This window comes from Suncus etruscus, chromosome 9, assembly GCF_024139225.1.
Source record: "Suncus etruscus isolate mSunEtr1 chromosome 9, mSunEtr1.pri.cur, whole genome shotgun sequence".
In the NCBI taxonomy this organism is placed as follows: domain Eukaryota; kingdom Metazoa; phylum Chordata; class Mammalia; order Eulipotyphla; family Soricidae; genus Suncus; species Suncus etruscus.
This window is the reverse complement of record NC_064856.1, coordinates 68,794,507-68,822,349: the sequence shown is the minus strand read 5'-3', so window position 1 is coordinate 68,822,349 and position 27,843 is coordinate 68,794,507. Positions and strand designations below refer to the sequence as shown.

The following is a 27,843-nucleotide window of genomic DNA, read 5'->3' as shown; positions in this document are numbered from 1 at the left end:
CCTTATCACTTTACATGATTTCCTTCTCAGCCTGTGTCTATATTTCTTCTTCTTTATAAGGATACCTATCATGTTGGGTTAGAATTTAACAATCCTACCTAAAATGATCAGGCACACTTTGAGGTCTTTCCAGAGATGGTCTCAGGGAGACCAGAGAGAGATAAGGGAGGATGTGGGTGAATTCCCACTCAGTAGGACAATTCATCTGTTCTATGAATTGGTACTTAGATCTGTTGAATCTGACTCTGCCAGGGACTTAACCCCTGCAAGCGAGTCTCCTGGGAGCCCAGAAACAAGGGTAGTCAAGAAATTTAACTCCTTCAGGTCCAGAAAGAGATAGGAGAGTGGCCTTAACTTGATGTTACCTATTTAATTCCTGGAGAGGTCAAAAGCAAAACAAACAAACAAAAAATTTGGGGACACTATGTAAATTCTTTTTTTTTTTTTTTTTTGGCTTTTGGGTCACACCTGGCAGCACTCAGGGGTTACTCCTGGCTCCATGCTCAGAAAATTGCCCCTGGCAGGCACCCGGGACCATATGGATGCCGGATTAGAACCACCGTCCTTCCACATGAAAGGCAAACACCTTACCTCCATGCTATCTCTCTGGCCCCATAAATTCTTTTTTTTTTTTTTTTTTTTTTTTTTTGATTTTTGGGCCACAGCCAGCGATGCTCAGGGGTTACTCCTGGCTGTCTGCTCAGAAATAGCTCCTGGCAGGCACGGGGGACCATATGGGACACCGGGCTTCGAACCAACCACCTTTGGTCCTGGATCGGCTGCTTGCAAGGCAAACGCCGCTGTGCTATCTCTCCGGGCCCTAAAGAAATCTTTCAAGTAGAGATCCAACATGGACATATTTAGTTCACACACACACAAATTCATTAAGAGTTCAATCTTTGTTTTTATTTTATTTTTTTTTTGTTTGTTTTTTTTTTGGGCCACACCCGTTGACGCTCAGAGGTTACTCCTGGCTATGCGCTCAGAAGTCGCTCCTGGCTTGGGGGACCATATGGGACACCGGGAGATCGAACCGCGGGTACGTCCAAGGCTAGCGCAGGTAAGGCAGGCACCTTACCTCCAGCGCCACCGCCCGGCCCCTATTTTATTTTATTTTATTTTATTTTGGGACACACTCAGCAGCACTCAGAGGTTACTCCTGGTTCTTTGCTCAGAAATCGCTCCTGGCAGGCTCGGGGTGGTCTGTCCTGGGTAGGCCACAAGCAAAGCAAACACCCTATAGCTGTGCTATAGCTCCGGCCCCCAATCTTTGCTTTGAAGGATTATTTGAGGATTGAGGAGATAGTTCAAAGAGCTGACACTTGTTTTGCTTTCAGGAGGCCAGAGTTCAAGTTCCAGCATACGATGGAAGGTCCTCAGGAGCATGCCTGAAAAGTAGGCCCTTGAGCCGACTAGGGGTGTAAATCAAAAAGCTAATAGTGAATTTACAAGGTTAGTTTACATTCACTAACATAATCTGGAGCTGGAGCGACAGCACAGTGGATAAGACCCTTGCTCAACCAGGGTTCGAGCCTCAGCATACCATATGGTTTTTCGAGCCTGCCAGGAGTGATTTCTGAGCACAGAGCCAGGAGTAACCCGAGGGCAACCGGAGGTGGCCCAGACAAATACATTTAATCACACCCAGGTGGGACTTGCTGTGGTAACAGCCCAGGTGTGAACAAATGCATCCAAATGGTAGGAATCTTGTTCAATGGAAATGTTCCCCAAACTAAAGTGGAATAATTATGCTGCAAAGTGACCAATTTAGCTTAATATTTTGGGGAATTTTTTTGTAAGGAGGATTTGGGCCACACTTGGTGGTGCTTAGAGATTGCTCCTGGCTCTCTGCACTCAAGGATCACTTTTGGTGGTATTCAGGGAACTATATTGGTGTTGGTAACTCTATAGCAGCTTGCAAGAAAAGCACCTTACCCACTCACTATCTCTGCACTCATCAGCCTAGAATTCTGCAACTCAAAGGTTTACTGGGATCCTCAAATAAATCCTGTGTCTCAAAGACTGGTGTAGGTAACAGACTATTTTTCTTCCCAGCGCACATACTAGGCCTGCCCTCTCCTATCTCTGCCATCAACACTCTCTCCAGGGCCTGTTTGTTCTATCTGGTCTGTACCCTGTAGCTTTAGTAGGCCAGCTCCAAGTCTCTTCAGTGTGTTTTCCTGGGTTCAAGGCCCAGCTTTAATTATTCCTAGACAATTATATTTAGGACATAACCTTAGGCAAGTGATTTACTGTGTCTCGATTTAACCTCTTCAATTAAAATAGCAATGTTATCTGGGATGGAGAGATAGTAGGGCCAAGTGGCTGACCCCAGGTCAATCCTGAGCATTCCATATGCCCCCCCCCCCAGCACCGCCAAGAGTAATACATCCTGAATGCAGAGCCAGGAATTACTCCTGAGCATTGCTAGGTGTGGCCCAAACCGCCCCCCCCCCAAATATAAAAGCAATGATATAAATTAAAATAACCCATGTTAGGATGATATATTAGTACACGTAAGTTATTTGACTTGCATCTCCCATAAATTTATATCCAGAAGAAATACTTTCTGAGCGCCGCCGGGGTGTTGCTCAAAAACCAAATAAATAAATAAATAAAAGTAGTAAGCCTGCTCCTCTAGGGCACGTGAACATCAATCAGTGCAGGTGTGGAGTCTAAGACCCACGAGCGGGGCCTTGTGCGCGTGCGCAGCTTATCGAACGCCTAGCTATAGGTAATTGAAACTCCTGTGCGAGATCTATCCGTTCTGTTGTGGCAAGCGGCGCCGCCATCCAACACCCAGACGTCCACTTAGTGAACAACTCGGGACTGATAGACAAACTCCTCATGCTTTCGTTTTCCCTACTCAAAGCATACCCGGAAAATCCAAACCCGTCAGAGCGCGCGCCAGCGACACCGCAAAAAGAGCTCCATCCCTTAGCCACACCCCTTCCCGGCTTCCGTAGCTTCGCCCTTCGGTTCGCGCTGGGCGTTAGCTCCACCCCCTAGGCCGACGCCAGCAGCCACGTCTTTACGTTCTTCGACGTGTCTCGAGCCCCCAGAGCGGAAGTGACGTCAAGACCCGCGGCGGCCGTGGGGGACCCTGAACGGATATAGGTTTCCGCCTAAGGAAAGGGGGCGGGCAGACGGTGCCGGAAGTGGTCGTGCTGGGAAGGAGGAGACGAGCGCGTCGGTGAAATTGATCAGTTGGTGGTAGCTGGCGCCGAGGCCGGGCGCGCCTGCGCTCCGGAGCGAGAGTCTGTGACCCCCTCCCCGCCACCCCGGGTCTCTCCGCCTCGGCCAAGATGGATTTCAGGGAAATTCTCATGATAGCTTCCAAGGGGCAAGGGGTCAACAACGTCCCGGTAGGTAACAGCTGCTGCGCCCAGGGCAGAGGAGTCTCACCTTTTTAAGTTTACTAGGTACTTGGAACTCTCAGGATTTCTGTTTTAGTCTTTGGGGCTCTCCTGAGATTAAAACAAACAAACAAAAAAAAAAACCTTGGGCGTATTTCTCTTGGGCGTTATTACTCAGGAGTGTTTGGGGGTGTGTGTGGGCTTTTGGGGGAGTGGGCAACGTGGACTTTTGGGCTTGCTTTGGCTCCCCGAGAGTTAGTTGAGCGTGAGCGTCGCAGTGCTCAGGAGTTTTCTGACTGCGGCAGAACTTCGTCCCCGCAGACTCGGGGTGGAAACGTGGACGTTGGGGTGTTGCAGGAAGGTTCAGGGACCATCGAGTCCTTGAAAGTCTTTTGGGGGGGACAGGTGATCGGCCTGTCTGCAGCGGATCTCGTTCTGAGTTTGCAATCTCGACAGTTTTTAGACTTGCAGCCCCACCCCACACTCTGCCGAGGCAGGGATGGGATGGGATGGATGGATGGATGGATGGATGGTCATAGCCTTGATAGAGGGAGTACCATTTTATTTTTTATTAATGGGGAAGCGTTGAGACGATTCCACCAAGCCTTTTGGCCCACAGAATGGGGTTTAACTCTTTGGTTTCCCTAGACTGTGGCCTTTCCAGATTTGCCTCTTTGTTTGAAGGCTTGATCCCATTTGGGCACGCATGTTTGCCAACTCGCAGAGCGCTAGGAGAATCTAGAAAGACTTTGACAACCTCATGGCTGACTCGGTTTGCGGGTGGTGGGTGGTGGGGTGGTGGGTTTGTGGCTGTTTTGCATCGACGACTCATTTCAGGATCCTCCGGTGATAACCCACAGCACAGCTGTAAAGCGATCCGATGGTATTATGAGAACCTGCGGTTTGAGCGGTGAGGTGTAGAACTCAGAACAGCTCTGTTAAAAGTCAGTTATCTGGAAAGTATTTGAACTCCCCCTTGTTCTGCAATTGTTATGTTTTGGGTATAATTTTGCACTGTTTTCTTTTCCTCTCCTGTCGTTTTCTTGTTTTGAGAGGCCCATTCTTTGACCCTTTTTTTTTGGAAGGCAGTGATGTGAAGGTAGTAAAATAGCAAATACATGGATAGCCACGCTGTATGGTTATCTCCCATCCCAGGAATCTGGATGATTAATCATTCCTCTGAGCCAGTGTTTTGCCTTTTTTTTTTTTTTTCCTCCCGGAAGTGAAGGCACACCTGGCTGTTCAGGGCTTGCTCTTGGCTCTGAATACAAGAATCACTCCTGGCCTGGCAAAGGGAGCCAGGTGGAGTGCTGGGGATTGAACTCGGGTTGGCATGTGCAAGGCAAACAGACAACTCCACTGAACTATTGCTCCGGTTCCTAAAGCAGGATTTCTTTTATTTTTTTGGTTTTTGGGTCACACCCGGCCACATTCAGGGATTACTCTTGGCTCTTTAAGCTCAGAAATCGCTCCTGGCAGGCTCAGGGGACCATATGGGATCTCAGGATTCGAACCACCAACCTGCTTGCAAGACAAATGCCTTACCTCCATGCTATCTCTCCATCCGGCCCTAAAGCAGGATTTCTAAACCTTTTCCAGACTCATCCCCCACCCCACAGTTGGTCCCCCTTGTCTCCTGCTATGCCCCTCCCCCATTTATGGAATATTCACCTGGGATTCCCCTGGATCATCTTGGGGGGCCTACTACAGGCCTTTCTAAATCCTCCTTTAAGCTGAGTCATTAGCTCCTCAGGTTTGGGCTTAAACCTTTGAAACTGAATAATGCAACTACTTTCTGCATCAGTAAATTTTCTGGACAAGTCAGTAAAACCATTAACTTTTGAATAATTAGGCCCATATTTCATTTTAGGGTTTTCCAAATTTCAGTGGAGGTCCAAGATGTGATTAATTTTTTTGTGTTGGTTGTTAAACCACTTCCGGTGGTGCTCAGGGATCACTTCTAGTTGTGTTCCAACCAGGGTCAGTCAGCAAGCATCCTATCCATGTACAATCTCTCCCATCTTCTAAATGACCTTTATCAACTCAGAATGAAGCCTTTTAGACTGGCCACACAATGAGTGCAAACAATGTATATAGGGCTTGGAACAACATTTTCTTTCTGTGGGTTTCTTTCAAGTGGAATGGGGGGAAAAGACATTCTCACAAATGTTTATTTAAAATAGACACTTGTAAAATACAGAAATGTTACCTTGTCTCTATAACAACCATACTATACTTAACATACTAACATTTTGCCATATTTGTATGTTTAAAAGTAATAAAACCTGAGACTCGGAAAGATAGCTCAAAGGAACACGTGCCTTGTTTATGAGGCACCTGATTTTTATTTTATTTTATTTTATTTTATTTTATTTTATTTTTGGTTTTTGGATCACACCCGGCACGCCCAGGGGTTACTCCTGGCTCTGTGCTCAGAAATTGCCCCTGGCAGGCACGGGGGGACATATGGGATACCGGGATTCGAACCACTGTCCATCTGTATGGAAGGCTAATGCCTTACCTCCATGCTATCTTGCTGGCCCCGAGGCACCTGATTTTGATCCTGAGTACCACTTGGCTACCAGAGCACAGCTGAGGAGCCCCACCCCTCCCCCCAAAAGAAATAAAGCCTAATTAGTATGACTGAAATATTTCACCCCGTTTTCACTTTTTTTTTTTTTTTGGGTCACACCCAGTGGTGCTCAGGGGTTATTCCTGGCTGTCTACTCAGAAATAGCTCCTGGCAGGCACGGGGGACCATATGGGACACCGGGATTCGAACCAACCACCTTTGGTCCTGGATCGGCTGCTTGCAAGGCAAACGCTGCTGTGCTATCTCTCCGGGCCCCCATTTTCACTTTTAAATTCAGAACTAAATATTGTGCAGTGTAATAGATTATACAAAGCAAGTCTCTCTTTCCTCTCATCTCCTTTCTTCTCTTCCCCTCTTCCTCTCTTCCTCTTCCTCTCTTCCTCTCTCTTCCTCTCTCTTCCTCTCTCTCTCTCCCTCTCTCTTCCTCTCTCTCCCTCCCTCCCTCTCTCTCTCTCTCTCTCTCTCTCTCTCTCTCTCTCTCTCTCTCTCTCTCCTTCTCCCTCCTTCTCTCTTCCCCTCTCTTCCCCTCTCTTCCCCTCTCTTTCATCCACCACCCCACCCCACCCCACCCATCACCATACCTGGAGATACTCAGGGCTTACTCCTGGATGTGTATTCAGAAATCATTCCTTTTTTTTTTTTTTTTTTTTTGGTTTTTGGGCCACACCCAGTAACGCTCAGGGGTTACTCCTGGCTATGTGCTCAGAAGTTGCTCCTGGCTTGGGGGACCATATGGGACACCGGGGGATCGAACCGCGGTCCGTCCAAGGTTAGCGCAGGCAAGGCAGGCACCTTACCTTTAGCGCCACTGCCCGGCCCCAAAGAGATTTTTTTTTTTCTTTTTTTTTTTTTTTTTGGTTTTTGGGCCACACCCGTTTGACGCTCAGGGGTTACTCCTGGCTATGTGCTCAGAAATCGCCCCTGGCTTGGGGGGACCATATGGGACGCCGGGGGATCGAACCGCGGTCCGTTCCTTGGCTAGCGCTTGTAAGGCAGACACCTTACCTCTAGCGCCACCTACCCGGCCCCCAGAAATCATTCCTGGCAATGCCGAGGGACCATATGGGATGCCTGAGATCCGGCCCCAAGTGTGGCAGTGTGGAAATCATGCCTTGCCTTACTTGCTATACTATTACTGCACCCCTATCTGTTGTTTCCTTTTGAGATAATTTTGTTCCTTTTTTATCATTTTGTTTCTTTTGGGGCCACAGCCTACTGTGCTCAGGCTTACTCCTGGCTCTGCAATTAGGGATCACACCTAGCGGAGTTTGGGAGAACTTATGAGGTACTGAGGACCAAACCTGGGTCATGTGCAAAGCAAACACCTTACCACTGTTCTCTCTCTCTAGCCCCTATAATATTTTATTGTAAAGCTAGAAGAGGTCTGGACATTATTGAAAGGGCTGAAGCTTATGTTTTGGATCAGATGAGTTCTGGGTTCGATCTTGGGCATCTCTGGGAGTGAAAAAAGTGTCGTCGTTCCCCCCCCACACACACACACAGAAAGGAAAGATTGCATCATGCCTAGAAATATTAAGTGTTACCATCTCCCAGGGGAAAACTAAATACAAATAACTGATCAAGATGATGTAACTAGTCGTTGTCATTAGCGGTTTATATTTTAAAAGAGAAAAAGATATTTTAAGTAACATTGCATTAAGATTTTTTTCCCCTGAATTTCTCTAGCAAAAACAAAGGGATTTTCTTGCTTTGATAAAATGGTAGAGCTTAAAATATAGATTCTTTTGTTTTGTTTTGGGCCACACCCATTTGATGCTCAGGAGTTACTCCTGGCTAAGCGCTCAGAAATCACCTCTGACTTGGGGGGACCATATGGGACGCCGGGGGATCGAACTCGGTCTTTCCTTAACGCTTGCAAGGCAGACACCTTACCTGTAGCGCCACTTCATCGGCCCCAAATATACATTCTTGTATGTTTTAAGCATACCTGTAGCACAAGTTACATGAGACAAATTCAATGTTCTTTTTCTCAGACTGAAAATCACCCCAGACAAGATATTTCAGTGTGATCCTTTAATAAAGAAGTAAAGGGGAAGTCTTCATGTGGAACTGAATATATAACAATTTGAGGTGCTGGATTGGAGAAAGAGTTCAGGAAATAAGATCCTTGCTTTACATATTGCTGACCCAATTTGATCCTGGCATTGCATATTGTCTCTCAAGTCAGGGCTTTCTTCTGAGCACAGAGTCAGGATTAACTCCTGGATACCTCAGGTTGTAACCCCAGCAACTTTTTCCCAAACAAAAAGAATTTGAGGTGCTCTGTAACTCTTTGACAATAATGTAAAAACTGAAAATTGAGTTTAATGTCTTTATGGACTGGCAAAATCAGATGCCCCATAGAATATAAATTTTTTCTTTGTTTTGTTTTGGGGACACAATTTGCTGTGCTCAGGGCTTACTCCTGGCTCCATGGTCAGGGATCACTCCTGGTGAGACTGTGTGGTGTGCTGGAAGGGTGGTGTATGTCAAACCTGACTTGACCAAGTGCAAGGCAGGTGTCCTGTGTGCCTTACTATTTGGCCTCAAAGTAAATTGTTTGTACCCATTGATGCTAGGGGCCTGGAGAACCTTTCTGAACTATAATAACAATTAAAATGTTTGGTGGGTTGAGGGTAGGCCATATCCAGCAGAGTTTAAGGGCTTAACTCCTATCTCTGTGATTTCTCTCTCTTGCTGCTTGAGGAGACCTGGGGGCTTGGGGATCCTGGGTTAATTCATGCAAGGCAGGCAAGTTCCTTATTCTCAGTACTATCTCTCAAGCCCAACAGGTAACTTTTTTTCTTTTTGCAGAATAGCCTACACCTGGTGCTTCTGGATCTATGCTCAGTGATCATTCTTGGCTATCTGGGAACTTTATGAAGGGTTGAATCTGGGTTGCTTTGTACAAGACAAGCACCTTACTGTACTCTCTTGGGCCTCCCAGCAATGAAAATTTTTAGGGGCTGGAGAGATTATACAGCAAGAAAGTTGCTTAGCTTGCACATGGCCCACCAGGTTAATCACTGGCACCCCTTATGATGCCCAAGCACCATCAGAAGTGATCCCCGAAGTGATCCCAGAAGTAACCCCAAAACATTGCTGGGTGTGGCCTTTTAAAAACAGAAACAACCCCCGCAATGATGAACATTTGGGGGTGTTTCCAGGGCTTACTCCTGGCTCTGTGCTCAGGCATCACCCCATGCGATGTTCAGGAGATCATATGTAGTACTGGAGAATTGAACCTGGGTCAGACATGTTTAATGAAAGCACCCTGCCCTCTTCTCTTTTTACCCCCAACAGTAAACATTTTTAGTGCTTGCTCTGTCTTATCCACTGTTATGAGCATGTTGTATTTATACAAATTTATATGTATGGGGCCGGAGAGATAGCATAGTGGTAGGGCATTTTCCTTGCATTCAGAAGGATGGTGGTACCAATCCTGGCATCCCATATGATCCCCTGAGCCTGCCGGGGGTGATTTCTGAGCGTAGAGCCTGGAGTACCCCTTTAGCGCTGCTGAGTGTGACCCAGAAAACAAACAAAAATATTTATATGTATATAAATTTAAGCGCACTATTCATATAAGGGAGGTGATTTTAATGATAAGAAAACAGTCTCAGAGAAGTGATCAAACTTGCCTCAATTCACACAGATTATAGTGATGTGGCTAGTAATAGCAGAGGAAAGGATGTAGTCCTGGCAGACTGGTTCCAGAGTTCTTGACTTTTAATTACCCTCTGTTGAATGAGGAGAGTGTAGGAAGGTTATATAAACAACCTGAACTCACAGATCTCAGTCCCAGCTTCCTTCCCTCAACTTTAGCTTAATATATCTTTAGGCTGTCACTCATTGGAGTTTTTTTTTGGTTTTTGTGTGTTTTGGGCCCCTGGGAACAGGGGAGAAGGGTTGGTCAAAGTGTTACTAGGGTTTGAACCAGGGCTTTCTGCGTGTTGAGCTAACTCTGTCCTGATTCTGGGGGCTGGTCAAATCTGGGGTGGGGCAGGAGAGATAACACAGCTGTAGAGCCAATCCAGGACAGATGGTGGTTCGAATCCCAGCACCCCCTATGGTTCTTTCACTGGTGCTTGCCAGGAGCGATTTCTGAATGTAGAGTCAGGAGTGCTGCCAGATGTAACCTCTTCCCCCCAAAAAAAATCCAACAGAGAACAAATAGTACTGAGGTTTGAAACGGGCTTTCCACATATTATGCAAACTCTATCCTGATTCTGGAGGGTTGGTCAAATAGTACTGGGATTTGAACCAGACCTCTCTAAATGTTGAGCTAATTCTCTGTCCTGATTCTAGGGGGTTGGTCAAATAGTACTAGGGTTTGAATAAGAGCTTCCTACATGTTGTACTAACTCTATTCAATTCTGTGCTTAGAGATCACTCCTGCAGGAGACCATATGTGCTAAGATTGAATCTGAGTTCCTAGTAGGCAAGGCAAATACCCTACCTGCTGTACTTGGACCCTACCTGCCCTGCGGGTTGTTGTTTTATGGCACTTAGTGTACAGTGAAGTCTGATGGGAGAGATTTACAGGCAAAAACAGCAATACTTAGGAACTTATGAATAGAATGAAGCTTAGATAGAATGTTACTTCTTTAATAGACGTTTAGGGTGAGTTGAGATCAGATAAGATGGTCAGTGGTTAGACCTGTTTTGAGGTAATTGCACTAAGAAGTAGTTGGAAATTAGGGAATGGCATTAAAGACATTAAAACAGAGCTAGAAATCTTTTTGGAGGGGGTTGGGGTTTTTGTTTTTTGGGCCATACCCAATGACGCTCTTGGATTTCTCCTGGCTATGTGCTGAGAAATTGCTCCTGGCTTGGGGGACCATATGGATGCCAGGGGATCTAACATCAGTTTGTCCTAGGCTATCGCAGGCAAGGCAGACACTTTACCCTTTGCGCCATCGCACAGACCCTGAGCTAAAAATCTTTAGTATTGAAATTGAATAAGAAATAAGGCATGTTGGAGGCCAGAGAGATAGCATGGAGAAAGGGCATTTGCCTTGCATGCAGAAGGACAGTGGTTCAAATCCCAGCATCCCGTTTGGTCCCCCGAGCCTTCCAGAAGCGACTTCTGAGCACAGAGCCAGGAATAACCCTTGAGCGCTGCCAGGTGTGACTCAAAAGTCAAAAAAAAAAAAAGGAGAAAGAAAGAGAGAGAGAGAGAGAGAGAGAGAGAGAGAGAGAGAGAGAGAGAGAGAGAGAGAGAGAGAGAGAGAGAAGGGAGGGAGGAAGGGAAGGAGGGAGGAGGGAGGGAGGGAGGAAGGAAGGAGGGAGGGAGGGAGGGAGGAAGGAAGGAAGGAAGGAAGGAAGGAAGGAAGGAAGGAAGGAAGGAAGGAAGGAAGGAAGGAAGGAAGGAAGGAAGGAAGGAAGGTAGGTCGGTAGGTAGGTCGGTAGGTAGGTTGGTTGGTTGGTTGGTTGGTTGGTTGGTTGTAGAGGTTACACTTTCAGACCTGTGACATCAAGTAAGATGCACTTGGCATTTGGGGGCCATTTCTAATACATTGGCCTAGAGATTCTGAGGTATATTTTGTTATTATCAGGTATATTTGTATAACCACAATAATAGTAAATTTTGCATTTAACCCTAATGCATTAAATGAGAATAGCTTGTTTTTGGTTTTATTTTCTCTCTCTAGTCACCTATCTTAAACAAGTCTAATGCAGATCACTGATTTTTCTAGACCTGCTTTTGTGTTTTTTTTGAGGGGCGGGTGGATAATAATGCAGGGGAGCCTTCCTGGTGGTGCTGTTTCCACAGTCCCTGGTGACATATGATGTTTTGAAGTGTTCGGTGTTTTGAAGTTATGTGGTAATTGTTGAAGTTTAGCATATATTTCCTAAATTTAAAAACAAGTCTACAGTTTTAGTAAAAATCATTTTAAAAAAGTATCTTTTTATATTAAATCGTATTTTTTTTTTTTTTTTGGTTTTTGGGCCACACCCATTTGACGCTCAGGGGTTACTCCTGGCTATGTGCTCAGAAATCGCCCCTGGCTTGGGGGGACCATATGGGACGCCGGGGGATCGAACCGCGGTCCTTCCTTGGCTAGCGCTTGCAAGGCAGACACCTTACCTCCAGCGCCACCTACCCGGCCCCTATTAAATCGTATTTTTGTTTTGTTTTTGTTTTTGGGCCACACCCGGCATTGCTCAGGGGTTACTCCTGGCTGTCTGCTCAGAAATAGCCCCTGGCAGGCACGGGGACCATATGGGACACCGGGATTCGAACCAACCACCTTTGGTCCTGGATCGGCTGCTTGCAAGGCAAACACTGCTGTGCTATCTCTCCAGGCCCTAAATCGTATTTTCTATAATCACATTGTTACCTTCTGAATAAAAAATTGTTTTCAGGGGCCAGAGTGATAGTATAGTGATAGGGTGTTTGCCTTGCACACGGCTGACTCAGGTTTGATCCCTGGCATCCCATGTGGTCCCCAAGCCTGCCAGGAGTAACCCAAGTGCTTGCTGGGTGTGGCCCAAAAACAAACAAAAAAAGAGTTTTCTAAAAGAGATTGTTTATAGCTTGACATAGTAGTGAATATGTAATTCTAGATGAAAAGCTTCTTTTCTGGTGGTTGGGGTTCATCTGGTGAGTTCACCGTGTTCTGGCGGTGTTAGGTGGACCCCTAGGAAGGATTTGACCAGAGACTCCTATATAGAAAGAATGTATTCCAATCCAGCCATCTCCATGCCCCAGCTCCATGTTTTCTTTTGCTGGTGATGGAGTAGTTTTAGTGCAAAGAATACATGTTTTAAAATAACTTAATGTTCCCAGGTCTGTTGACTTCAGAATCACAAGTCTTGTCAAACTCTCTAACTTAAATGGTTTATGCATCACATTCACTGAGCACCAGCAGAAGGACAGAGTTGACTTACAATGTAATAGAATAGTCACTTGGGAGAAAAGAAATTCTTGCTCAGCTACTTTCTGAAATGCAAACAATGAAGCAAGCATGGTGCCTTGAAATCGATTTGGAATTGATGGATGTATTTTGAAGAACTGCTACAAGAATTACCTTTGATGTGACCCTTCGATGCAAATAAAAGGGACAAAAATGGGGCCGGGCGGTGGCGCTGGAGGTAAGGTGCCTGCCTTGCCTGCGCTAGCCTAGGACGGACCGTGGTTCGATCCCCCGGCGTCCCATATGGTCCCCCAAGAAGCCAGGAGCAATTTCTGAGCGCATAGCCAGGAGTAACCCCTGAGCGTCACAGGGTGTGGCCCCCCCCAAAAAAAAAGGGACAAAAATAATTATTTTATTAAATTAAAATGTAATCATAGCCTAAGGTATTTAAACAATAAGATTCTTTTTTTTTTTTGGTTTTTGGGCCACATCCAGTGACCCTCAGTGGTTACTCCTGGCTTGGGGGACCATATTGGAACGGCCAGGGATTAAACCAGTCCTTCCTGGGCTAGTGTGCACAACGCCTTACGGTTTGCACCACCACTCCAGCTCAACAATATGGTTCTTTATTTGGCTCTCTGCCCTTGTGGGAGTAGAGAACTACCTAATAACTTATTCTAATAAAAACAACTTAATTTTTGTTATGTTTTTGGATCTGTGCAGTGATATTGACGGCACCAGAGCTATATAACTGGTGGTTTTTCAGAGGCCATGAAGTAGAAGGGTTTGAAACCAGGGCTCTGTGCATGTCAAACATATTTTCCAGCCCTTGGAGATATCTTCTCAGTATACAATGAATTTTTTTGATATCATGGTTTAGGGTGGGGTAGGGGATTTGTGGAAGGATTGGGGCCAAAATCCAGTGGTGCTCTGGAGCTACTCTGGCTTTGTGTTCAGGAGTCAGTCTTTATTCTTAGAGGACCATATTCACATATGCTGGGGATTGAACCAGAGTCAGTTGCATCAAGATAAGTGCCTTAAACCCTGTACTTGCTCATTAGCTTGCAACTTTGAAAGTCTAGTCAGCCCAGTATTAGGAAGATATATAATGCTATACACCCATTTTCACATTACAACTTGTATGTGAACATTGATAAAAGCATTTTAGTAGTGATAAAATTTTTTTTTAATTTTTATTTTGATCATAGTGGCTTACATATCTTTCACATTAGTATTCTGGGTACATATTAACATTGAATCAGGGGAATACCCACCACCAAATTTGTCCTCCCTGCTTCCCTGTTCCCTTTCTGCAACCCATATCTCCCACCATCATTCCGGGCTGCTAGAGTAGGTGGTCCCCTCTTTGTCTAGCTTACTATTAGTGATCGTACATCTGTTTGGTCCTGGTGTTCTCCCTTTTGTTTCTTTCTTTATTTGAGAGGCTAAACTAGATAAATCGAGTTATGTGGTTTTGTTTGAAGGGATAAAAATTTTTTTATCGAGCTGATTGAATAGATAAATAAAATGTGTTATATCTGGTCAATGAAATATTCAGCCATAAAAAGAAATGAGCTACTGGTAGCAATTCATGATGTAGCATTCCTGATACTATAACATAAACTTTGAAAACATTATGCTAAGTGTCAGGGTTCACCAGAGAGAGAACCAATAGGACTTGCCTTAGGGAATTAGCTTGTTTAGTTGTGGAGACTGGCAGATCTGAAATTTGCAGGAAGGCTGGCAGACTGAAAGCTCCAGGAGTTTGATACTATAGTGTGAGGTAGAATTCTTTCTCTGGAGAAATCTGCTTTTCCTCTGAAAGCCTTAATCTGCTTTTAAGACCTCCAGTCAGGATGAGGCCTGCCTACATTGTAAAAATAATGTGTACCTAGTAAAGTCAGCTGATTGTGGATATTAACTCCATTTACAAGACACCTTCATGGCAACAACTAGATTACTGTTTACTTAAATAACCAGGTATCATTGCCTAGCCAGGACAACACACATTCTGTGATTTCTTTTTGCAAAGAATACTTTACATAACATTGTCTATGGGGTTGGGTCACACTCAGTGGTCCTCAGGACTTAGTTTTGTCTCTATGCTTAGGGAGCACTCTGGTAGAACTCAGGGCTACCATATGAGATGCCAGGAATTGAACTCAGGTCAGCCACATACGCAGCAAGTGCTCTACCCACTGTACTATCGCTCTGGCCCCACACTTGTGATTTTTGATGATCTAAGTATGTGATTGTTACTACAAAAGATATCCTTGTGGAAGCATTTTATAGCCAGGAACTAATTTTAGCCAGAGATGTCATTAGTTTTTCACTTCAAGTATGTTAAGAACCAACTTTAAACACAATAGTATTTGGAACATAAGAGTTCAAAGGGGCCGGAAAGAGAGCATAGAGATAAGGCATTTGCTTTGCATGCAGAAGGTCAGTATTCGACTCCTGGCATCCTATATGGTCCCCCAGCCTGCTAGGAGCAATTTCTGAGCATAGAGCCAGGAGTAACCCCTGAGCCCTGCCGGGTGTGACTCAAAAAAAAAAAAAAAAGAGTTCAAGGGATAGTGCATTTGCCTTGCATGCAACTGACCTGAGTTCAATCCCAGGTACTCCATTATGATCCTGAGCCGCTTGTATGTGATCCCTGAGGGCAGAACCAACTGTGAGCTCTGAGGTGCCTCTAGGTGTGAGTCATCCCTACCCCACCTCTGCCCCCCAATGAAAACCAAGAACCAATTTTAAGGAGCATTCTCTAACAATGGTCCTCAAACTACGGCCTGCGGGCCACATATTGTATTTATTCCCATTTTGTTTCTTCACTTCTAAATAAGATATATGCAGTGTGCATAGAAATTTGTTCATAATTTTTGTTTTTACTATAATCTGGCCCTCCAACAGTCTGAAGGACAGTGAACTGGCCCCCTGTTTAAAAAGTTTGAGGACCCCTGCAAGATAATCTTAGCCTGCGAGAATTCGTACCTGTCATCTAGAGGGCCCATAGTTTGATCCCTGAACACCAGTTGAAGAGTATTTCCTTATAAACATCACTCATAATGATATGCAGAGCATATGATGTATACATAATAATCAAAACTGAAAAATTCGTGAAGACAAAGTACATTAGAGTTGCCAGCAGCTGACTGGAAAGGGAAGGTGGGAAGTGACTGATAAAAAATAAAATATTGGGCCCGGAGAGATAGCACAGCAGTGTTTGCCTTGCAAGCAGCCGATCCAGGACCAAAGGTGGTTGGTTCGAATCCCGGTGTCCCATATGGTTCCCCGGGCCTGCCAGGAGCTATTTCTGAGCAGACAGCCAGGAGTAACCCCTGAGCACCGCTGGGTGTGGCCCAAAAAAACAAAAAGAAAAAAGAAAATATTTGGGGGGCCAGAGCGGTGGCACAGCAGTAAGGCATTTGCACATGGCTGACCTGGGATGGACTGCAGTTCAATCCCCAGGAGGAACCCCTGAGCGCCACCGGCTGTGGCCTCAAAACCAAACAAAAACAAAATTCAATTCAATTCAATTCAATTAAAAATTTGGAAAAGTTGGGGCCCAGAGAGAGAGCACAGCGGGCGTTTGCCTTGCAAGCAGCTGATCCAGGACCAAAGGTGGTTGGTTCGAATCCCGGTGTCCCATATGGTCCCCTGAGCCTGCCAGGAGCTATTTCTGAGCAGACAGCCAGGAGTAACCCCTGAGCACCGCTGGGTATGACCCAAAAACCAAAAAAAAAAAAAAAAAAAAATTGGAAAAGTGATCAAAATGAACAGTGTTCTGGAATCAGATAGTAGTGATGGTTACATAACTGTGAGCATACTAAAAAAAAAATGAATTTGAATTGTATACGTTGAGTGACTGGATTTCATGGCATGTGTTTTATCTCAAAACATTTTTAGAACTTCTGCCAAGGAGTTAGAGGTATTATAGTGGATAGTGTGCTTGCCTTGTGCACAGCTGACCCACCCATGTTCGATTTCTAGCAACCCAGATAGATGGTCTCCCAAGAACAGCCAGGAATGATTCCTGCTTGCAGAGCCCCAGGAGTAACAAGATCTGCAGCATCCCAGCCATTTTTTTTACCCCATACTTCAGATTTTAGTCTAAACTAACTTTCTCTCTCTGTCTCTCTCCCTCCCTCCCTCTCTTTCCTTCTCTCTCTCCCCCCCTCCCTTTCTCCCCCCCCCCCTCCTCTCCCTCTCTCCCTCCCACCAGAAGTGCTCAGGATTTATTCCTGATTTGGCTCTCAGGATCACTCCTGGTCATGCTGGGGGAGGCATATGGATGCCAGAAATTAAACCTGGGTGTCTGTGTGCAAGGCCCGATCTGATGTGCTGTTGTTCCAGCCTGCTCTGAAGATATTTATTTTTATTTTTATTTTTTGAAGGTAGTTGAATACTCTCCTATCTACTTTTCATTACAGTGTATTTTCAAGCTAGAGAATGTAGGGAATATTGTGTTTGTAAATGAGCTTGTTTTTTGTTTTTGTTTTGTTTTGTTTTTCCACACCTGCAGCGCTCAGGTGCTGCAAGCAGCTTCTGTCTTGCAGCACCAGTGTGAATCCACTTCAGGAATAAGTGGGTTGCCCGGGCTGGCATAAGGAGAAATATGAAATATTAAATAAATGAAACCATACATAGTATGTGGGGACAACACATCTTCTGGCAAAAGTGCAACAAGTTTGTTTTCCAAACAGGGTTTTATAGGGGTAAGCCAGTCACAGGTGAAGAATAATTATAATCACAAAGCAAAATACAACAGTAACAATAACTAAGCAATGGGTGCCTGTAAAAATTCTAAGTTACAAAGGAGAAGGTTACAACTCTAGGCAACTCTTTGCAAGCTTACTTCAAATGCAAAATCAGGATTAGGAGGAAGTAGAAAATATCTAGAAACTTGATCTTCCTGGGATGGACTCTATTGTTTTAGAGCCAGTAAAGGAAAGAGCCAATAGCCCAGGGGTCTGCTCTCTGGCTTCGCCTTGATTACCAGAAACTGCAGCTGCAAGGACATTTGAAAAAGAAAAAACATTGTCTTTGCTTATTGGGCTAAATATATCCAGAAAAGGAGTTCTCTTAGTAATCTTTAGAGCTGGAATTTCTGAGCCAAATTATTTGATAGAGGCCACAATTTTGCCTGAAATTTACAAAGGAGAGAAGCCAAATAATGACGGAAAATGTAATGCCAAGCATCTCTTCAGAAATTCCTCAACCATCCACGCAGGGGCAAAAGCCATCCACAGCGGGCCTTTTGAGGAACCCGGGGGGGGGGGGGGGATTTCAGTTCTCCCCACCAGGAAATTCTGAGGATACATCTGGTGGGCTGAGCTCCCCTAAAAGTTTATGTATGTGTGGCATTCAGGGATTACTCCTTGCAGGCTCAGGGACCATATGGAATGCCTGGGATCAAACTCAGGTGAGCCACGTGCAAGGCAAATGCCCTACCCACTGTGCTATTGCTCCAACCCCCATAAGCTTAATTTTCAACTAGTACTTTGACCTACTTAAATGCTTTTCTGCCAGACCTATAATCCAGCCCTTGCAGGAATGATCCCTGAGCACAGGACCAAAAGTAAGGCTTGAGCACAGCTGGGTATATCCCCCCAGCCCCCCAAAGGTAGCATTTCTGCTAGTCATATCTCATTATCAATTTCTCAGATTAGGAAGAAAAATGTCTATCCTGAAATCAAATCAGAAAGTGCTCTTTCTTCTTTAATATTGGGTCCCAGTTCCCTATGAAAAGGCTCTACAACTAGTAATTTACAAAAATATAGACTTATGAAAGGACGTCATTGTGACTTAGCCAGGAAGATTGGGAAAGAAATCTGGATGCTCTCTTTGGGTTTTCTCTCCTTAGTGATGTGTCAAGTCTCAGCATTGCTAGCATGCAGGAATTTCAGGTTGGAGTAGCTAAGTAGGGCCTGCTCCCTCAGCCAGCTGCTTTATTGGTAGACTGAGTTGGAACTTCCAGCCTGTATTTGGTAGCTGTATAGTAAGCATGAGTCCTTTGGCTTTTTTCTCTGACTTTTTTTTTGGGGGGGGGGGTTGGGCCACACCCGGTAACGCTCAGGGGTTACTCCTGGCTATGTGCTCAGAAGTTGCTCCTGGCTTGGGGGACCATATGGGACACCGGGGGATCGAACCCGCGGTCCGTCCAAGGCTAGCGCAGGCAAGGCAGGCACCTTACCTTTAGCGCCACCGCCTGGCCCCTGGCTTTTTTCTCTGATTATTTTGTGCACATTTACTTTCGTGGTGTTTTTTTTTTGTTTGTTTGTTTTTTCTTTGGCTTTTGGGTGACATCTGGCTATGCTCAGGATTATTACTGGCTCTGCCTTCACATTTTGGAAATTGCCTTTTGGCTCCTGATTTGTTTTAAATGGTTAGTGTTTCTTTTTACTTTTCCTTGCCTAGCAGTGAGCAAGGCTTTTATTGCTGGCTCATTGCTCTAGGATCACTCTGGTGTTCTTTCTGGCCCCAGCATTTCATTGTTAAGGAGTAAAAAATTCAGGTTTAGTCAATAAGAATGTCATCTTCCTAATAAAATGAAAGAAGGTAGGCACTTAAAATTTTTCTGGCTGTACATTTAATAAAATAACTTAAATTTATCTATGAATGAATCATCTTGGTCTGAGTAATTAGCTTTGTTTATTATCATGCTTTTCTAATACTAATAGAACGGAAATATTTTCCTTTCAAGGGTCACAGTAATATTATTCTAGTTTTGCTCATCCTGTTACACAGCTCCATAGAAAACGAAGACCAAGGAAACACCATCTGTGCCTGAATAATGTTAACACTTTTTGAGTGATAAGAAAATCTTATCTAAAATAGTATATATGGGCCAGAACATTGCCATAGTGGGTAGGACACTTGTTTTGCACATGGCCGACATGTGGTTTTGATCCCAGCATCCCATGTCCTCCGAGGACTCCCAGTAGTAATTTCTGAGTGCAGAGCCAAGAGTGCATCATTGGTTGCATCTCTAAAAGAATGGAGAAAAAAATAGTATGTATGGGGTCAGGTACGTGTATCAAGAGGTTAGAGCATGCAGGAGGCCCCAGTTCAATCCTGGCACTAACTGGTCCTCTGGACACTGCCCATTGACTTCCAAGCAGCTTAATATTGGCAGTGGTCTCTGAATACTGCCAGGTGTGTAGCGAAGAAGTAAAAAAAGGACTGTGTGGCAGGTTAATATTTAATAAACATAAGAGCTGCTGTTGAAGCTTACGGAGAATCAAGTTCTTAATGCTGCTTGAATTTTTTTCCAGAGCAGAAATAAGAGTGGCACACATCCAGCTCTGTTCTTGGTGGGGTGCATACAGAACAAAGGGTCTCCTGCATATACGCTGCACTCAACTTGTTGAACTCTTAAATCTTTTTGGAATTTTTTAGTGCATTTTGGGAATAGAGAGAGAGAGAGGGGAACAAGTATGGCAATTACCTTGCACAAAGCTGACTTTGTTCATTCAATTCCTGCCACCACTTATGATCGCTTGAGTCCTGCCAGAGACAGGACTGAACAGAACCAGGAGTAACCCCTGGGTACCACCAGGAAAAAAAACCAAGACAAAAACAAATGCATTTTAACTATGGTTTTGTTCCCTTGCCTTTGTCTGTGGTCAAAGTAAAATCTCAGCATTTCATGTTGTAAGCAAAATATTTATGTAGCTGAGTACCTCCTAGAAAATAACTTACCGTAGGATATTCAGAGAGAAAATGGCTGAGTAGTTTATTTTTTCTAGCTGGATTTTGACATATTTTGTTTTATAGATGGCTAATTTTAAGTCTGGATTTTTTTTTAATGTTCTAAGCCCCCCCCCCCCTTTTTTTTCTTAGTCCATCTATCTGGTTACATTTTGGGGGGAAATTGTCTGAAAATAGGATTTCTCTGAATTGTCCACAAAGACACTCTGCTTCTAAAAATAGTCATGCTTACTGGGCTTGAAATTTTATAGCTAAGGTTTGGTGTCAGTTACTTGGTTACTTCATTATCAAGAATCTTTCAATTTTCAATTAACATTTAAATTTCTTTATAGCTTGACACAGTGCCTACATCTCTAAATCTCTAAACATTACCATGTGTTTTTGTTTAGATTTTGTTACTGAGGATTGAACTGATATATTTTAGCTATTAGTTTTTTTAGTCTAATATATTTGAAGCATGTGCTTTGTCACTGAACTACATTCCCACCCTTAAAAGATATATTTTTAAAATTGAACTGCTTGTCATTTTTCTTTTCTTATCTTTTTTTTTTCTTCAGAAAAGGTACAGTTTGGCAGTGGGCCCTCCCAAAAAAGATCCCAAAGTTAAGGGTGTTCAATCAGCAGCTGTACAAGCTTTTCTCAGACGAAAAGAAGAGGAGCTCAGAAGAAAAGGTATTGTTTTATAGCCTTGTTCTTAATTTTAGTCTTCTGTTTTCACAACTAAGAAGGGTGTAACCAATGGATATTTATATTAATATTAGGCGAGGCTAATAATGTGTTGAATGTGTCTGAGTCAACCGTACATGTAGCATTGCAGGTTATTTTTGTTTTGTGTCCCCATACCAGTTGTGCTGAGAGCCACTACTAATGTAGTGCCAAGGGTTCCATACAGATACAAAGCACGAACCTAACAGCATTTTTCCGTTTTTTGTTTTTTTTTTGTTTTGTTTTGTTTGTTTGTTTTTGGTTTTTGGGCCACACCCGGTAACGCTCAGGGGTTACTCCTGGCTATGCGCTCAGAAGTCGCTCCTGGCTTGGGGGACCATATGGGACGCCGGGGGATCGAACCGCGGTCCGTCTCCTAGGCTAGCGCAGGTAAGGCAGGCACCTTACCTCCAGCGCCACCGCCCGGCCCCATTTTTCCGTTTTTTAATCTGTCTCCCTACTCCCCTACATAAGTTTTTGTATTGTCATTTGAGTTGATATTACCTTTTATTCTTAATTTTCTCTCTCTTTTTTTTTTTTTTGGTGTTTGGGCCACACTCAGCATTGCCCAGGGGTGTTACTCCTAGCTGTCTGCTCAGAAATAGCTCCTGGCAGGCACGGGGGACCATATGGGACACGGGGATTCGAACCAACCACCTTTGGTCCTGTATCGGCTGCTTGCAAGGCAATTGCCGCTGTGCTACGCCGCTGTGCTATCTCTCCGGGCCCAATTTTCTCTTTTTTTTTTTTTTGTTTTGTTTTTGGGTCACACTCAGCAGCGCTCAGGGGTTACTCCTGGTTCCATGCTCAGAAATCGCCCCTGGCAGGCACAGGGGGGACCATATGTGATGCAGGGATTTGAACCACCATCCTTCTGCATGAAAGGCAAATAAATGCCTTACCTCCATGCTATCTCTCTGACCCCTTTAATTTTCTCTTTTTTTTTTTTTTTTTTTTTTTTGTGGTTTTTGGGTCACACCCAGCAGTGCTCAGGGGTTATTTCTGGCTCCAGGCTCAGAAATTGCTCCTGGCAGGCACAGGGGACCATATGGGGCGCCGGGATTCGAACCGATGACCTCCTGCATGAAAGGCAAACGCCTTACCTCCATGCTACCTCTCCGGCCCCTCTCTTTTGTTTTTGTTTCTTTTTGTTTGTTTTTGGGCCACACCCGGCGGTGCTCAGGGGTTACTCCTGGCTGTCTGCTCAGAAATAGCTCCTGGCAGGCATGGGGGACCATATGGGACACTGGGATTCCAACCAACACCTTGGGTCCTGGGTCAGCTGCTTGCAAGGCAAACACTGCTGTGCTATCTCTCCGGCCCCTAATTTTTTTCTTTTGATTGGTTCCATATATTTTTTAAAAAAGTTGGTCTCAAAACTCCATTCTTCCAGCCCAGAGAAATAGTAGAGTGGATAAGGAAGGAACTTGCCTTATATGTAGCTAGCCTAGGTTTGAATCCCAGCTCTCCATATGGCCTCTTGAGCTCAGCAGGAGTGACCCAAAAAGGAAAAGAAAGAAAAAAAAGAAAGTCTAACTCCATTCTTTGATCCTAGGGGATAGCTCAGTGGACTGAAGTACATGCTTTGCAAGCAGGGAGGCCCAGATTTAATCCCTGGCATTGCATGGTTTCCAAGTACAGCAGGGAGTAACTTCTGAGCACCTCTGGCTGTGACTCAAAAACCGAAAGAACGCCCTTTGATCTTGGTTCTGAAGTTTCAACTTAATTCTACCGAATTTTCACTTAAATTTCTTAAATTATTGAGTGCTAGTTACATGGTAAAATAGGAAAACTTTCTGAAAAGCCTAAAATCTAGAAATTGGTTTTGCTTAATGCAAATCACAGTAAAATAGAATAATTTTTTATTCCTTTTTTTATTTATTGAGACATCATAATAAAGCTAGTTGGGTACTAATGATTCTCAAATAGAAAAAAAAATTTTAGTGGGCCAGGACACACCTGGCAGGACTTATTCCTCCTGGCTCTTATTTTTTTGGTTTTCGGGCCACACCCATTTGATGCTCAGGGGTTACTCCTGGCTAAGTGCTCAGAAATTGCCCCTGGCTTGGGGGGACCATATGGGGGGTGGGAATCGAACCATGGTCCTTCCTTGGCTAGCGCTTGCAAGGCAGACACCTTACTTCTAGTGCCACCTCGCCAGCCCCCCTCCTGGCTCTTAGTTAAGGGATCATTCCTGTTGGTCTCAGGGGATTATTTATGCTGGTGATTGAATTCCAGGCAGTTGCATGCAAGGCAAATGCCCTACCCATTGCACTGTTACTTTAGTCCCAACTTGATGTCTTTTGCATGACCTTTTATATATTTAAAGCTACAAAAAAACCAAGCCTCATACTGTTTAGTCATATAGAAAAACCTATATATCCGCTTATATGTAAAGATGACTCAACTAATAACTTGTTCAAATGACTTCCTCATTTGATTCCTAGATATCTTTTCTATAACTAGAATATTGTGTTTGGCTACCTACTGATTTCAGATGAACATTTTAATTCTAGAAACCTTGAAATATATCATTTGTTCCTTTTAGCCTTAGAGGAGAAAAAGAAGAAAGAAGAACTAGTGAAAAAACGAATCGAGCTAAAACATGACAAGAAGGCAAGAGCTATGGCTAAGAGGACAAAAGATAATTTTCATGGTTACAATGGGGTTCCTGTTGAAGAAAAGTCAAAGAAGAGACAGGCAATGGAAAACCAGGGAACAGATCAAGAGTACGAAATGGAAGAGGATGAATTCTACGAATACAATCAAGCAGAATCAGAACAGGAATATGAAGAAGAAGACGAAGAAGAGCAAGAACCTCCCAAAGTTGAAAGCAAACCAAAGGTCCCCCTTAAAAGTGCCCCGCCAGTCATGAACTTCACGGACCTCCTCAGGCTGGCTGAGAAAAAGCAGTATGAACCAGTGGAGATCAAGGTAGTGAAGAAAGTAGAAGAGCGGCCTATGACAGCTGAAGAACTTAGGGAGCGAGAATTCCTTGAACGAAAGCATAAGAAAAAGAAACCTGAGACAGATGCAAGACTACCTCCAACCAAAAAGGCCCCCTCTCAGAAAGAGGGTGTGGTCACAAAGCTTAACAGAGGTTCTGGGGATAAGTATCCTTCCAAGGGTACTCCTCATGTTGAGAAGAAATTTCGTTCTAGCACAGTCAATGAGAAACGTGCTGGTTTTTCATCATCCAAATCTACTTCAGGAGAGAGGACCAAAATGGGTTCTGGGAGTTGTTCCCAGCCTGTACTTCGTGAAGGCCATGACAAAACTGTTTTCAATGGGGTGGGAAAGCCTCATTCTAGCACCTATTCACCAAGTGTCCCAAAGATGTCTGCTAAAGGGACTCAGAAACCTGCTACTGAGCACAAAGCCAAAAGATCTCCACCCCAACCTAGCCATTCCCGGCCTGCATCCATGGACACACCACACAATAAGACTAAGAGTCCTGGTCTTAGACAGCCAGGCTGCAACTCCAGTTTGGTTCCTGGGCAATCCAGCTCAGGAGGAAAAGGTCGGCCCATTGCTAATTCTGGCTCTGTGCCCAGACGCCAGAATGGCAGCTCTAGCTCAGGTACTGAGCGACCAGTCATTGGGACCAAGAGGCCAACCAGTGACTTCAGTCCTTCTGGACGGACAATTAGTGGTACTACAACTGGCCCTGGACGACCTGCAGGCAGCTCAAATGGTCCTGGGCGGCCTATCACTGGCTCAGGTGGCTCTGGGAAACCTGTGGGCAGTTCTAGAGGCCCTGGGCGGCCTTCTGGCAGTCCACATGAGCTTCGACGACCAGTGAGTGGTGCAGCCCCCCCTGGGCGGTCAGTCAGTGGCTCAGTTCCAGCTGGACGGACTGTCAGCGTTTCAGGCCCTGGAAGACCAGTGAGCAGCTCAGGACCTGGGCGAAAACCTAGCAACTCAGGTCCTACTCTGAAACCCAAGTGCACTGTTGTTTCAGAAACCATTTCTTCTAAGAATATAATTAGCCGGTCCATCAATGGACAGATGAATGGATTGAAGTCTTCACTATCAGGCTATAGATCTGCCCAAGGTAAAATTACCCCTTTATGAATGTACTTGTCAAGAAAATTAGAATGCTTTGTTCTGTATAAATAGAAACCCTGCAACCTCTTATGCCTGTCAAAAAATTAAGGTGTGCCCTCTTTTTTTTTTTTTTTTGGTTTTTGGGTCACACGTGCGTGCTCAGGGGTTACACCTGGTTCTATGCTCAGAAATCGCTCCTGGCAGGCTCGGGGACCATATGTGATGCCGGGATTTGAACTACTGACCTTTTGCATGCAAGGCAAACGCCTTACCTCCATGCTATCTCTCCGGCCCCAGGGATCATTATATATGATTATCACCAAGGTCATTTCATCAAGCATAAAGTTAATCCTCTTTACCCATTTTACATCCCCCAGGGAAACTACCAGAATCTTTTTTTGGGGGGGGGGGGTTTGGGCCACACCCGGCGGTGCTCAGGGGTTACTCCTGGCTGTCTGCTCAGAAATAGCTCCTGGCAGGCACAGGGGACCTTATGGGACACCAGGATTCGAACCAACCACCTTAGGTCCTGGATCTGCTGCTTGCAAGGCAAATACTGCTGTGATATCTCTCCAGGCCCCCATTGTCAGAATCTTTTTTGTGTGTGTGTGGTTTTTGGGTCACACCCGGCAGTGCTCAGGGGTTATTCCTGGCTCCATGCTCAGAAATTGCTCCTGGCAGGCACGGGGAACCATATGGGACGCCCTCCTGCATGAAAGGCAAACGCCTTACCTCCATGCTATCTCTCCGGCCCTCACTGTCAGAATCAGGAGGGAGGGAGGGAGAGGGAGGGGGAGAGGGAGAGTGTGTGTCTTCCCCACCTCATATTTGAGGTGTAAAGTATTTTGTAATACTGTTATAGTTTCATGGCTACATTGTTCAAACACCACACCCAACACTACAGTGCCCCCTTCCCTCCCCACCAGTAAATATCCAGAAGACAACTCCAACCCCAGCTCCCCAGCTTGACCTATTTGTTTCTTTTTCTAACACATGAGTGGAATGGTACTATAAAGCCATGTGTGTTATCATCTGACTTAAGAATCTCTTCAAGGTCCATTCATGTTACTGCAGATTTAAGTTTTTTGAGTAGTATTCTGTTGTCCATAAATTCATTCTCTTACCTTCTCATCTGTTATGTACTCTTGATAGAATCCTGATATTTTGTCTATTAGACCCAAGTGCTCCTTTCATGATCAATTGCAAAAAGATATTAGGAAGACACTTACCCAGGATCCTCTATACTCACCTCAGTAGTTTCAGTGTGCAGTAAACTAAGCTTGTAAGACAGGATGAATGTATAGCCTTATGTAATTCCATGAGTGAATTCATTTTACCATTTTTCTTAGTAAAGTTAGGAACTATTTTAGATATCCCTTGTATTTACGTTTCTTAGAGTGGGGTAACATTAAGGTCCTAGCTGCTACTCTCTTAGGATATAGGATCACTGGTAGCATATACTAGCTGCTAAGTCATCATTCTTTATGATATGCATTTGTTAAAACTTTAGGCAAGAACATTTGAGATTTTCCTTCAAGGACAGTTTTATTTAGCTGCTGGGAATCAAACCAAGGCATGTACTTTCCCACTGAACCATGTCCCTGGCACTTAGCATTTAGGACACTTTTGATCTCCAGCAAACAATTGGAAAGTGTCTGGAATTTTTATTTCTGTGTTTTAGTCACACCTAGTGGTTCATGAGGTACCAAGAGGTTCTGAGCATTAAACCCAAGTCTCCAGCCTTTTTCTCTCTGGGTTTTTGTTTTGGAGCTATACTCAATGGTGCTCAGGACTTTGTGCTCAAGGATCACTTGTGGGCTTGAGAACATATGGAATGCTGGGGAATCAAACTTAAGTCAGCTTGCATGCAAGGCAAGAGATCTATCCACTTTGTTTTTACTCTGGCCTTGTTTTTGTTTTAGTGTGGGGGGGTCACAGCTGGATGTTCTCTGTACTGGGAAAACCATAGGTGGTGTCAGGTATCAATTTTGGTCAATTGCATGCATGCATTCTTTACCTCTGTAATAACTCTTTGGCTCACCTGTAGATATTTCTAATGAACACTTTTGAAGTTGGAAAGCTATTGGCATGTGATAGAGGTCAGGTTCTGTAGTTGCCCTGCAATACTGAATGCTTTGTGGTACATTATAGGGCATTCTTCCCACAACAAAGGAATATCTGGTCCAATATCCCAGTAGTGCTGATGTCAAAAAACTAAGTTAAGCTTGGCTGTACATATTAAAAGCATCTGTAAAATGAAAGGATTTCCATCTTTGTGTTAACCGTTCACTTTGAAACTAGTGAACATGGTGTCAAAAAAGGCATAAAGTGAGCCAGAGTGATAACAGTAATAGGGCATTTGCCTTGCATGCTGCTGACCCATATGGACCCGGGTTCGATCCCTGGCTTCATCCCAAGCCTGCCAGGAGCGATTTCTGAGCACCATCAGGTGTGGCCCAAAAGCATAGGAAGGGAGGGAAGGAGGGAGGGAGGAAAACAGGGAAGGAGGGAGGGAACCCCTACCCCACCCCTTGGCATGTTTTTTTCTGCCTGTGACCCAGCTATCTCAAGC

At 44.6% G+C, this 27,843-nt stretch overlaps 1 protein-coding gene across 1 annotated transcript in view; it reads left to right on the top strand.

Moving 5' to 3' along the window:
• Positions 1–3,158: 3,158 nt before the first annotated feature.
• The window catches only part of SPTY2D1 (SPT2 chromatin protein domain containing 1), a 29,513-nt gene continuing 4,828 nt past the window's right edge, over positions 3,159–27,843 (top strand). The window contains exons 1-3 of the mRNA XM_049781014.1: positions 3,159–3,365; positions 21,077–21,191; positions 23,773–25,278. Coding sequence (XP_049636971.1) covers positions 3,306–3,365; positions 21,077–21,191; positions 23,773–25,278 — 1,681 coding nt within the window. The 5' untranslated portion in view covers positions 3,159–3,305. The remainder of the gene's footprint in view (positions 3,366–21,076; positions 21,192–23,772; positions 25,279–27,843) is intronic.